General features: G+C 44.2%; 1 protein-coding gene across 1 annotated transcript; it reads right to left on the reverse strand.

The window, feature by feature from the left end:
- Positions 1–355: 355 nt before the first annotated feature.
- Positions 356–10,961, reverse strand: LOC136751824 (uncharacterized). The gene is made up of 4 exons (XM_066707585.1): positions 10,777–10,961; positions 9,997–10,128; positions 9,727–9,856; positions 356–794 (listed from the first exon to the last, which is right to left on the reverse strand). The coding sequence occupies exons 2-4, from the start codon at positions 10,103–10,105 to the stop codon at positions 515–517; spliced, it is 519 nt and encodes a 172-aa protein (XP_066563682.1). The 5' UTR covers positions 10,106–10,128; positions 10,777–10,961; the 3' UTR covers positions 356–514.
- Positions 10,962–11,895: the final 934 nt, after the last annotated feature.

Consider the following 11,895-nt stretch of genomic DNA (forward strand, 5'->3'; position numbering starts at 1 on the left):
CTGATTCACAGAGATGCACAAACACACTGAGATATACAAACACACTGACTTACCGAGACAAAAATACACTGTCAATCTGATACACATTGACAGACACTGACACACTGTGACACTAATACACTGACACATATAAAAACAGACATTTGACACACTGACACACAGACACACTGACACTGATATACCAAATCAATGACACTGACACACTGACACCCACACTGCAGCACTGCTACACAATCACATCATCATCTGATGATATCCCAGACCCGTTACAGATCATATCAAATGTACAACATGCAGAAAAGCTCATGCCACATATAACACACTCAAACCCATGAGAGAGACAGAAAAATATTAGTGTTGCACACTGACAAAAAAAATATATTTATACATACACACTGTCTACATACTGTATAAATATATACATAAATGAATATATATATATATGAATAAGGAGCTGCAATAGTGAAAAGCTGACTGCTTCCATACTGCTGCTCTCAGCGCTCTGGCACTGATGTCACTCCTTCTTCCTCAAGGTGCGGCGGCGGAAGTGCGTCCCTGGGGGTGGGACCGGCCGGGGGCGGCGCTTGAGGGGGCGTGGCTGTCGAAGGGAGGCAGGGCCCGGGTCGCCCACAGCCCCCTGCTCGACCTGCCCCTGCACCCTGCCCGGGTGGTATCCGTGGCGACGCAGCGCGCGCTCCACCGTGTCCAGTCGCTGGCTCAGCTCAGACAGCCGGCGCTGCAGCAGAGTCACCTCCCGGAACAGGTCTCCCAGGCTCTCCGACAGGGGGCGCACCCTACAGGCCAGGAGAGGAACTACACTGTCACAGTAACACTGTGCCCCACTGCAGTGTATAACACTGTGTCACACTGCACTGTATAACACTTTGTCGTGCTGCACTGTATAACACTGTCACACTGCACTCTGTAAGAGTGTCACACTACACTGTATAACACTGTATCACACTGTGTCACTGCACTGCATAACACTGTCACACTGCACTGTATAACACTGTCACTGCACTGTATAACACTGTCACTGCACTGTATAACACTGTATCACACTGTGTCACTGCACTGCATAACACTGTCACACTGCACTGTATAACACTGTCACTGCACTGTATAACACTGTCACTGCACTGTATAACACTGTCACACTGCACTGTATAACACTGTATCACACTTCACTGTACAACACTGTCACACTGCACTGTATAATACTGTGTCACTGCACTATATAACACTGTCACACTGCACTGTATAACACTGTCACTGCACTGTATAACACTGTGTCACTGCACTGTATAACACTGTATAACACTGTCACACTGCACTGTATAACACTGTATCACACTTCACTGTACAACACTGTCACACTGCACTCTGTAAGAGTGTCACACTACACTGAATAACACTGTTTCACACTGTGTCACACTGCACTGTATAACACTTTGTCACTGCACTGTATAATACTTTGTCATGCTGCACTGTATAATACTGTCACACTGCACTGTATAACACAGTGTCACACTACACTGTATAACACAGTGTCACACTGCACTGTATAACACTTTGTCGTGCTGCACTGTATAACACTGTCACACTGCACTCTGTAAGAGTGTCACACTACACTGTATAAGACTGTTTCACACTGTGTCACACTGCACTGTATAACACTTTGTCACTGCACTGTATAATACTTTGTCATGCTGCACTGTATAATACTGTCACACTGCACTGTATAACACAGTGTCACACTACACTGTATAACACAGTGTCACACTGTGTCACACTGCACTGCATAACACTGTCACACTGCACAGTATAACACTGTATCACACTTCACTGTACAACACTGTCACACTGCACTGTATAATACTGTGTCACTGCACTGTATAACACTGTCACACTGCACTGTATAACACTGTCACTGCACTGTATAACACTGTCACTGCACTTTATAACACTGTATCACACTGTGTCACTGCACTGCATAACACTGTCACACTGCACTGTATAACACTGTCACTGCACTGTATAACACTGTCACTACACTGTATAACACTGTATCACACTGTGTCACTGCACTGCATAACACTGTCACACTGCACTGTATAACACTGTCACTGCACTGTATAACACTGTCACTGCACTGTATAACACTGTCACACTGCACTGTATAACACTGTATCACACTTCACTGTACAACACTGTCACACTGCACTGTATAATACTGTGTCACTGCACTGTATAACACTGTCACACTGCACTGTATAACACTGTCACTGCACTGTATAACACTGTCACTGCACTTTATAACACTGTATCACACTGTGTCACTGCACTGCATAACACTGTCACACTGCACTGTATAACACTGTCACTGCACTGTATAACACTGTCACTACACTGTATAACACTGTATCACACTGTGTCACTGCACTGCATAACACTGTCACACTGCACTGTATAACACTGTCACTGCACTGTATAACACTGTCACTGCACTGTATAACACTGTCACACTGCACTGTATAACACTGTATCACACTTCACTGTACAACACTGTCACTGCACTGTATAACACTGTCACTGCACTGTATAACACTGTCACACTGCACTGTATAACACTGTATCACACTTCACTGTACAACACTGTCACTGCACTGTATAATACTGTGTCACTGCACTGTATAACACTGTCACACTGCACTGTATAACACTGTCACTGCACTGTATAACACTGTGTCACTGCACTGTATAACACTGTATAACACTGTCACACTGCACTGTATAACACTGTCATGCTGCACTGTATAATACTGTCACACTGCACTGTATAACACAGTGTCACACTACACTGTATAACACAGTGTCACACTGCACTGTATAACACTTTGTCGTGCTGCACTGTATAACACTGTCACACTGCACTCTGTAAGAGTGTCACACTACACTGTATAAGACTGTTTCACACTGTGTCACACTGCACTGTATAACACTTTGTCACTGCACTGTATAATACTTTGTCATGCTGCACTGTATAATACTGTCACACTGCACTGTATAACACAGTGTCACACTACACTGTATAACACAGTGTCACACTGTGTCACACTGCACTGCATAACACTGTCACACTGCACAGTATAACACTGTATCACACTTCACTGTACAACACTGTCACACTGCACTGTATAATACTGTGTCACTGCACTGTATAACACTGTCACACTGCACTGTATAACACTGTCACTGCACTGTATAACACTGTCACTGCACTTTATAACACTGTATCACACTGTGTCACTGCACTGCATAACACTGTCACACTGCACTGTATAACACTGTCACTGCACTGTATAACACTGTCACTACACTGTATAACACTGTATCACACTGTGTCACTGCACTGCATAACACTGTCACACTGCACTGTATAACACTGTCACTGCACTGTATAACACTGTCACTGCACTGTATAACACTGTCACACTGCACTGTATAACACTGTATCACACTTCACTGTACAACACTGTCACACTGCACTGTATAATACTGTGTCACTGCACTGTATAACACTGTCACACTGCACTGTATAACACTGTCACTGCACTGTATAACACTGTCACTGCACTTTATAACACTGTATCACACTGTGTCACTGCACTGCATAACACTGTCACACTGCACTGTATAACACTGTCACTGCACTGTATAACACTGTCACTACACTGTATAACACTGTATCACACTGTGTCACTGCACTGCATAACACTGTCACACTGCACTGTATAACACTGTCACTGCACTGTATAACACTGTCACTGCACTGTATAACACTGTCACACTGCACTGTATAACACTGTATCACACTTCACTGTACAACACTGTCACTGCACTGTATAACACTGTCACTGCACTGTATAACACTGTCACACTGCACTGTATAACACTGTATCACACTTCACTGTACAACACTGTCACTGCACTGTATAATACTGTGTCACTGCACTGTATAACACTGTCACACTGCACTGTATAACACTGTCACTGCACTGTATAACACTGTGTCACTGCACTGTATAACACTGTATAACACTGTCACACTGCACTGTATAACACTGTCATGCTGCACTGTATAATACTGTCACACTGCACTGTATAACACAGTGTCACACTACACTGTATAACACAGTGTCACACTGCACTGTATAACACTTTGTCGTGCTGCACTGTATAACACTGTCACTGCACTGTATAACACTGTGTCACTGCACTGTATAACACTGTATAACACTGTCACACTGCACTGTATAACACTGTATCACACTTCACTGTACAACACTGTCACACTGCACTCTGTAAGAGTGTCACACTACACTGTATAAGACTGTTTCACACTGTGTCACACTGCACTGTATAACACTTTGTCACTGCACTGTATAATACTTTGTCATGCTGCACTGTATAATACTGTCACACTGCACTGTATAACACAGTGTCACACTACACTGTATAACACAGTGTCACACTGCACTGTATAACACTGTACACCACTGTCACACTGCACTGTATAATACTGTGTCACTGCACTGTATAACACTGTCACTGCACTGTATAACACTGTATCACACTGTGTCACTGCACTGCATAACACTGTCACACTGCACTGTATAACACTGTCACTGCACTGTATAACACTGGATCACACTGTGTCACTGCACTACATAACACTGTCACACTGCACTGTATAACACTGTCACTGCACTGTATAACACTGTGTCACTGCACTGTATAACACTGTATAACACTGTCACACTGCACTGTATAACACTGTATCACACTTCACTGTACAACACTGTCACACTGCACTGTATAATACTGTGTCACTGCACTGTATAACACTGTCACACTGCACTGTATAACACTGTCACTGCACTGTATAACACTGTGTCACTGCACTGTATAACACTGTATAACACTGTCACACTGCACTGTATAACACTTTGTCGTGCTGCACTGTATAACACTGTCACACTGCACTCTGTAAGAGTGTCACACTACACTGAATAAGACTGTTTCACACTGTGTCACACTGCACTGTATAACACTTTGTCACTGCACTGTATAATACTTTGTCATGCTGCACTGTATAACACTGTCACACTGCACTGTATAACACTGTATCACACTTCACTGTACAACACTGTCACACTGCACTGTATAATACTGTGTCACTGCACTGTATAACACTGTCACTGCACTGTATAACACTGTGTCACTGCACTGTATAACACTGTATAACACTGTCACACTGCACTGTATAACACTGTCATGCTGCACTGTATAACACTGTCACACTGCACTCTGTAAGAGTGTCACACTACACTGTATAAGACTGTTTCACACTGTGTCACAGTGCACTGTATAACACTGTCACACTGCACTGTATAACACTGTATCACACTTCACTGTACAACACTGTCACACTGCACTGTATAACACAGTGTCACACTACACTGTATAAGACTGTTTCACACTGTGTCACACTGCACTGTATAACACTTTGTCACTGCACTGTATAACACTTTGTCATGCTGCACTGTATAATACTGTCACACTGCACTGTATAACACAGTGTCACACTACACTGTATAACACTGTCACACTGCACTCTGTAAGAGTGTCACACTACACTGTATAAGACTGTTTCACACTGTGTCACACTGCACTGTATAACACTTTGTCACTGCACTGTATAACACTTTGTCGTGCTGCACTGTATAACACTGTCACACTGCACTCTGTAAGAGTGTCACACTACACTGTATAAGACTGTTTCACACTGTGTCACACTGCACTGTATAACACTTTGTCACTGCACTGTATAACACTTTGTCACTGCACTGTATAATACTTTGTCATGCTGCACTGTATAATACTGTCACACTGCACTGTATAACACAGTGTCACACTACACTGTATAACACAGTGTCACACTGCACTGTATAACACTGTATCACACTGTGTCACACTGCACTGTATAACACTGTCACACTGTGTCATGCACTGCATAACACTGTCACACTGCACTGTATAACACTGTATCACACTTCACTGTACAACACTGTCACACTGCACTGTATAATACTGTGTCACTGCACTGTATAACACTGTCACTGCACTGTATAACACTGTATCACACTTCACTGTACAACACTGTCACTGCACTGTATAACACTGTGTCACTGCACTGTATAACACTGTCACACTGCACTGTATAACACTGTCACTGCACTGTATAACACTGTATCACACTTCACTGTACAACACTGTAACTGCACTGTATAATACTGTGTCACTGCACTGTATAACACTGTCACACTGCACTGTATAACACTGTCACTGCACTGTATAACACTGTATCACACTTCACTGTACAACACTGTCACACTGCACTGTATAATACTGTCACACTGCACTGTATAACACTGTCACTGCACTGTATAACACTGTCACTACACTGTATAACACTGTATCACACTGTGTCACTGCACTGCATAACACTGTCACACTGCACTGTATAACACTGTCACTGCACTGTATAACACTGTCACTGCACTGTATAACACTGTCACACTGCACTGTATAACACTGTATCACACTTCACTGTACAACACTGTCACTGCACTGTATAATACTGTGTCACTGCACTGTATAACACTGTCACACTGCACTGTATAACACTGTCACTGCACTGTATAACACTGTGTCACTGCACTGTATAACACTGTATAACACTGTCACACTGCACTGTATAACACTGTCATGCTGCACTGTATAATACTGTCACACTGCACTGTATAACACAGTGTCACACTACACTGTATAACACAGTGTCACACTGCACTGTATAACACTTTGTCGTGCTGCACTGTATAACACTGTCACTGCACTGTATAACACTGTGTCACTGCACTGTATAACACTGTATAACACTGTCACACTGCACTGTATAACACTGTATCACACTTCACTGTACAACACTGTCACACTGCACTCTGTAAGAGTGTCACACTACACTGTATAAGACTGTTTCACACTGTGTCACACTGCACTGTATAACACTTTGTCACTGCACTGTATAATACTTTGTCATGCTGCACTGTATAATACTGTCACACTGCACTGTATAACACAGTGTCACACTACACTGTATAACACAGTGTCACACTGCACTGTATAACACTGTACAACACTGTCACACTGCACTGTATAATACTGTGTCACTGCACTGTATAACACTGTCACTGCACTGTATAACACTGGATCACACTGTGTCACTGCACTACATAACACTGTCACACTGCACTGTATAACACTGTCACTGCACTGTATAACACTGTGTCACTGCACTGTATAACACTGTCACACTGCACTGTATAACACTGTATCACACTTCACTGTACAACACTGTCACACTGCACTGTATAATACTGTGTCACTGCACTGTATAACACTGTCACACTGCACTGTATAACACTGTCACTGCACTGTATAACACTGTGTCACTGCACTGTATAACACTGTATAACACTGTCACACTGCACTGTATAACACTTTGTCGTGCTGCACTGTATAACACTGTCACACTGCACTCTGTAAGAGTGTCACACTACACTGAATAAGACTGTTTCACACTGTGTCACACTGCACTGTATAACACTTTGTCACTGCACTGTATAATACTTTGTCATGCTGCACTGTATAACACTGTCACACTGCACTGTATCACACTTCACTGTACAACACTGTCACACTGCACTGTATAATACTGTGTCACTGCACTGTATAACACTGTCACTGCACTGTATAACACTGTGTCACTGCACTGTATAACACTGTATAACACTGTCACACTGCACTGTATAACACTGTCATGCTGCACTGTATAACACTGTCACACTGCACTCTGTAAGAGTGTCACACTACACTGTATAAGACTGTTTCACACTGTGTCACACTGCACTGTATAACACTGTCACACTGCACTGTATAACACTGTATCACACTTCACTGTACAACACTGTCACACTGCACTGTATAACACAGTGTCACACTACACTGTATAAGACTGTTTCACACTGTGTCACACTGCACTGTATAACACTTTGTCACTGCACTGTATAACACTTTGTCATGCTGCACTGTATAATACTGTCACACTGCACTGTATAACACAGTGTCACACTACACTGTATAACACTGTCACACTGCACTCTGTAAGAGTGTCACACTACACTGTATAAGACTGTTTCACACTGTGTCACACTGCACTGTATAACACTTTGTCACTGCACTGTATAACACTTTGTCACTGCACTGTATAATACTTTGTCATGCTGCACTGTATAATACTGTCACACTGCACTGTATAACACAGTGACACACTACACTGTATAACACAGTGTCACACTGCACTGTATAACACTGTATCACACTGTGTCACACTGCACTGTATAACACTGTCACACTGTGTCATGCACTGCATAACACTGTCACACTGCACTGTATAACACTGTATCACACTTCACTGTACAACACTGTCACACTGCACTGTATAATACTGTGTCACTGCACTGTATAACACTGTCACTGCACTGTATAACACTGTATCACACTTCACTGTACAACACTGTCACTGCACTGTATAACACTGTGTCACTGCACTGTATAACACTGTCACACTGCACTGTATAACACTGTCACTGCACTGTATAACACTGTATCACACTTCACTGTACAACACTGTAACTGCACTGTATAATACTGTGTCACTGCACTGTATAACACTGTCACACTGCACTGTATAACACTGTCACTGCACTGTATAACACTGTATCACACTTCACTGTACAACACTGTCACACTGCACTGTATAATACTGTGTCACTGCACTGTATAACACTGTCACTGCACTGTATAACACTGTATCACACTTCACTGTACAACACTGTCACTGCACTGTATAATACTGTGTCACTGCACTGTATAACACTGTCACACTGCACTGTATAACACTGTCACTGCACTGTATAACACTGTATCACACTTCACTGTACAACACTGTCACTGCACTGTATAATACTGTGTCACTGCACTGTATAACACTGTCACACTGCACTGTATAACACTGTCACTGCACTGTATAACACTGTCACTGCACTGTATAACACTGTATCACACTGTGTCACTGCACTGCATAACACTGTCACACTGCACTGTATAACACTGTCACTGCACTGTATAACACTGTCACACTGCACTGTATAACACTGTCACACTGCACTGTATAATACTGTATCACACTTCACTGTACAACACTGTCACACTGCACTGTATAACACTGTCACACTGCACTGTATAACACTGTCACTGCACTGTATAACACTGTATCACACTTCACTGTACAACACTGTCACACTGCACTGTATAATACTGTGTCACTGCACTGTATAACACTGTCACACTGCACTGTATAAAACTGTCACTGCACTGTATAACACTGTATAACACTTCACTGTACAACACTGTCACTGCACTGTATAACACTGTGTCACTGCACTGTATAATACTGCATTTCACGGCACAGTATAACAGTGCTGGGCTGTGTTGCGTTGTATTGGGCTGTGCTGGACTGGACTGGGCTGGATGGTTCTGTACCGTGAGTAGTCTGGTAGGACTGAGTTGGGCTGGCTGTGCAGCAGGTTCTTGACCTCAGTGAAGATCCGGTTCCCCCAGTGATCCAGAACCCTGGTGACACTGCGCACGGCCCGCACACTGACCCAGTCCGCTGAGAGGGAGAGGGAGAGGGAGAGGGAGAGAGCGAGAGAGAGAGAGGAAGAGGGGGAGAAATTACATTAAAATATGAAGTCTGTTTCTGTGTCACTACACCCCTGTGAGTCTCTCCCTGTGGGTGTGTGTCTGTCTGACCTCCATCTCTGTAGTTCCAGTAACCATATTCCAGCTCATTGTCCTCTCCAGTCAATGGTGTAAAGAGCGCCATGGCAGCAAACAGCATCATCACCAGGTGTGGGACCATGGTCCCGGAGACACGCCCACAGACTGCAAGTGAAAGAGAGAGACACACCGGCAAGGTACTACTAAACAAGGTAGTCAACTCCACCTACATTGGACCTTCTGTCTTTGCTGAAGCGGTGCATTGTGGGATTGCAAGGAGGCGCTTTTCTCCCTGTCTATATAATGGAAACCTGCCTCATTTCATATTCAAAGCTTTCTCTTTAAAAACAAAGGCATTTTTTAACACGATGCACCTGGATTGTATTAGAGATGCTCCTCCTGAACACATACGAGTTATTATTTCAACAGCAGTGTTTTCATCTGGCCAGACAAGAGCGCTTTATCACCAAAGTGCTGTCTTTAGTAGCCGGTAGCACACACCCTTACTGACTGACTGGATACTGGATACTGGATACTGAAACACGCACACGCACACGCACACGCACACGCACACGCACATGCACACTCACAACTCAATTCACAAAATCTGGAATGCTGATGTGATATCGTTCCTGTGCGTAGCTAGGCAACAATCTGGCAACAACAATAATTAATCACACACTCTCATCCCCCGCACACTCTCACTCGCCAACTCTGAGAAAGTGTGCTAAACAAGTGCGTCAGGCTGCTGTGCACCAGGACTGTAGGGGCCGCAGTCTCAGGCCAGAGCCAGGCTGGCATAGGCACACTCACCTGGCGTGGAGGGGCAGTTTCAGCGGGGCAGACAGAGCGATCACCAGTTCAGCGGCGCGTTCCTTTCGGCACACTCTCTCCGTCCGTCTCCGTCTCTTGCTCTCTCATGTACTATCTCAAACTCTCTCTCTCTCTCTCTCTCTCTCTCTCTCTCTCACTCTCTCTCTCTCGCCCTCCCTCTCTGGCTGTCTCTCTCCCCCTGTGTCTCATTACAGTATTACTGTACTATAGTGAGAGTTAATGCCCCCCCCACAACACATACACCCCCTCCTCTTCCCTGGCCTCTACACCCCCCCTCCCTTCTCCTCCTCCCAATCCAGAACATTTCTCTCTCTCCAGCTGTGCTCTCCAGATGTGTTGTCAGACCAGCTGTTTTGGTGATTTGGGTGCAATTCCTTGTGACCCCTTTGATCTGCCTCTAGTGCAATAATTCGCACCCCCATCAACACCCCCTCACCAGGACCCCCACTCCTGCACTAGTTGACTGCTGTTCTGCTGACCAGAGTGCTGACCAGTCACAGCAACCCACCCCCATGCCACGCTCCTGACAGGAACCCCCTCTCCCTCCCTTGCAGTATATACCAGTGTGTGCAGTATAGTGTCTATACAGTATATACCAGTGTGTACAGTATATACCAGTGTGTGCAGTATATAGCAGTGTGTACAGTATATAGCAGTGTGTACAGTATATACCAGTTTGTAGTATGTATTATCTACTAATAGCTGGAGTGAGAACTGATCTTATTTTATAACCCCAACACACAACAATACCTATGAAGTTACATATGTTGTTAATTCAAGAGAACTGCACTTAATATCTGTCAGAGTTTAGTGTGTGTGCAGTATATACCTGTGTGTGCAGTAAATAGCAGTGTGCGCAGTTTATACCAGTTTATTTATTTAACGAATGTGAAGTCAAGCGGTTGTTTCTGGTCCTGCTGTGTTGAGGGTGAGTGCACCCCCGAGAAGATTGTGGGAGGGCAGACTTCTTGACTGTTTTGCAGGGTGTGCTCTGCCTCACAGGCACATAGGGGGCGGCCCTATGGCGAGGCATGGGCCGTGGCCAGTCCCGACCCTGCTGAGGGTAGATTACTCCTTCCTGGGAAGTGTTGTGCGGTG

The sequence above is a fragment of the Amia ocellicauda genome, chromosome 6 (assembly GCF_036373705.1).
Source record: "Amia ocellicauda isolate fAmiCal2 chromosome 6, fAmiCal2.hap1, whole genome shotgun sequence".
NCBI lineage: Eukaryota > Metazoa > Chordata > Actinopteri > Amiiformes > Amiidae > Amia > Amia ocellicauda.